Below are 2,718 nucleotides of genomic sequence, written 5' to 3' on the forward strand. Positions count from 1 at the left end.
TCTTTCCCTTCCCTCTCCCCACAGAATCACAGGTTTAGATAAAATGGGTCAGCTCTAACCTAGCCGACCTCTTGAGGAACCTTCCAACATTAGCTCCTAGGTTTAGAACAAATCAGGTTCAGCAACAAGCAAATACCTCCTGCCAATGGAGTTGCTTATGCTTCCTGGATAATGGATTGCATGTCAGAATACACCAGACAGAAGGACAGCTGTAGGAAAACTTGTCTAACCAGGCTCATATAAATCAGGAATGAATGAATGAAACTGTTATTTGAAAACCTTAAGGACATACTGCAACTCCAAGCAATAAAGAAACAAGCTAGAATGTCAAATCCACAACCTATTTTTAAAAGCGTAACGACAACCAGTGGTAGCTCAGGACAGCCAAACTGAATTCATTGACTAATGTATTAAACACTTCCAACAACTGAAAAAGGGATCTGGTATTGACAGACACCACACGGAGCTGTGAGCGGTAAGACTCAACAGCTGCTGAGACCGCTTGCTCAGGCGCAGACGTGCCCGTGGATGCCTTCCTCTGCACACTGGTTATGGAAGAAGCCACTTACCTGTTGTGTTTCAGCACCAGCTTCACCTTCCCATAGCTGACAGTACACAGCTACAAACGAACAAGAGCAGTCGTTAGGAACACGTGAAAGACCGATCCTGCGTTTGGCACCAAACACTGCAATGCGTTTCAGGTCTCTGTGGGGAAGCACAGTGACGTAAAACATCCTCCTGCAATGTTGTCCTGCCTACAGAACAAATCTGAACGGGTGTTTTCAGATGTACACATCACCTCACACAGGACATCTGTCAGGACATCCTCAGGCTTTATACCCAACTCCACACTGCTTCCAAGACTGCAGGAACATACTTGCAGGATGAGGCAGGCTATGTTTTATAGCACCCAGATACCCTAGACTGCTTCCCATGCTCACAGCCTTCTTCCAGAGCAATGGTGAGGAAACTCTCCCCGTGTACTATTCACACTGGCTGAAAGTCTGCACACAGATGCTTGAGTACACTATTTTTTTTTTAAGAGGTACAAACCCCACACAGGATACACTGTGAAAATAGTATGTGTACAGCAATATACTATAGAAAAAAGACAAAAAATAAGATTAAGCTTCTGCTCTCTTGAGAGAATGACAATATAGAGCAAGACGAAAAACCCCAATGAATGATTAAAACACATAAATCAATTAAACACAGACAGCAGAGATGTCTTTCACCAGAAGCAGCAGATGTTTCCAATGCCAATAAAATAGTCTTACCTTGATAAACTGAATTATTCCATCTGGGACACCAGTCTTGCTCAGTTTTTGTAAATACTCTGTAATGTCACTTGTTTGTAAGCCAACGCTAACGGCAGCATACAGCGAGTAAGCAGTCAGCTTGTACTCGTGAATGTGGGTTGGTCTGCACACAGGCTCAGCAATGGCTACCAAAAAATCCTGTGCATATTTGTAAACTGGAGAAAAAGCTTCCAGAAAAATATGTCCATCAGGAGCCTACAGAAAAAAAAGAAATGCTGAAGGCACAACAGCGTTAGCTCAGAAAAATAAGTAATTTCCTATAAAGCAGATACTAAGACATAGAGACAGTCTGCTATTTAGGTAGTAGTGCATCATAAGGTTTCAAAAAAAAAGTTTGCTACAAGAGAAAGAAGAAAGGAGACGCAGGAAAATACAACTTCTGTCTTCTGAAAGCGTCCAGATGTTGATTTGCCCAAATCCGTTTTATGGCACTAAGAATAAATCACACCCAGATCAAGTAAGCGTCTCCAGACTGACATGTTGGGGTTCTTTTCTTTTTTAATGCTGAGCAAATTGCTTGGGCAGAGGCAAGCTTCCAGCCCTACTTCCCTGAAACAAAACTCCCCTCTCATTTGACACAGAATGAATGGAGGATGAAAGATGGCACTTGTGTCACAGCTTTCAGGAAGAGACACTCTGCAGGCTCCTCTTCTTCACACGCTCATACTGCTGGCTGAGCCGTGGACAGCTTTATGGACATCCCTTTCAGGGCAGAGAAAACAAGTGGCACCAGTCCCAGAAACTGAGACCAGCCTGTCTTAAGGCCGTTTTGCTCCAACATGCAAAGCCTGCTGCTGTGTCACTGCAACAAAAGAGTGCGCTTGTGTCATTAGCCAATGCAGTCACTGCCACAAGCCATTTCACTTCCCTCCCAGGAACATCTGGCTTAAGGTGTTCCACTGCCCTGTCGGTCAATGGCAAGTGCTCAGCAAGGGATGCCCAACAGAGAGGGGACTTGTGAGGAGGCTGCTAGGATGGGAGAAACACCCCTGGGCTTTCCAAGGGGCTCCCAGGCAGGGAGCTGGTGGTATTATCTCTGGTGGCCTCATGCTGCCATCAGCCCAACTGTCCCAGCAGTGGTGCTGCAGGTACCAAACTCACCCACCCCACCAGAACAAACCTCACCGAGTGAGCTGCCAAGGAGCACGCTCCCTCCTCCTGCACACACACCCCTTTTTATTTTTTTGGTGTCTCTACTTAACAGTTGGATTTGATGACCATAAAAATCTTTTCCAGCCTAGCAGACTCTGCGACTCTGACTCTGGAGAGTGGAGCAGGCTTTGCTGGATGGTCTGCAGCATAGTCCAGGCTTCTCTGTAGGGAAGAAAAACCCACAAACCCCTCCCCGCCAGTTTCCCTTACAAACCCTACTGATAACCGACAGACCTGCCGCAGCCGG

At 46.0% G+C, this 2,718-nt stretch overlaps 1 protein-coding gene across 1 annotated transcript in view; it reads right to left on the reverse strand.

Annotated features, from left to right (window-relative positions):
- The window catches only part of ERCC3 (excision repair cross-complementation group 3), a 22,846-nt gene that overhangs the window by 19,748 nt on the left and 380 nt on the right, over positions 1-2,718 (reverse strand). The window contains exons 2-3 of the mRNA XM_010143702.1: positions 1,278-1,514; positions 570-619 (exon numbers count right to left, since the gene is read on the reverse strand). Coding sequence (XP_010142004.1) covers positions 570-619; positions 1,278-1,514 — 287 coding nt within the window. The remainder of the gene's footprint in view (positions 1-569; positions 620-1,277; positions 1,515-2,718) is intronic.

This window comes from Buceros rhinoceros, unplaced genomic scaffold (assembly GCF_000710305.1).
Source record: "Buceros rhinoceros silvestris isolate BGI_N320 unplaced genomic scaffold, ASM71030v1 scaffold15369, whole genome shotgun sequence".
Lineage (NCBI taxonomy): Eukaryota > Metazoa > Chordata > Aves > Bucerotiformes > Bucerotidae > Buceros > Buceros rhinoceros.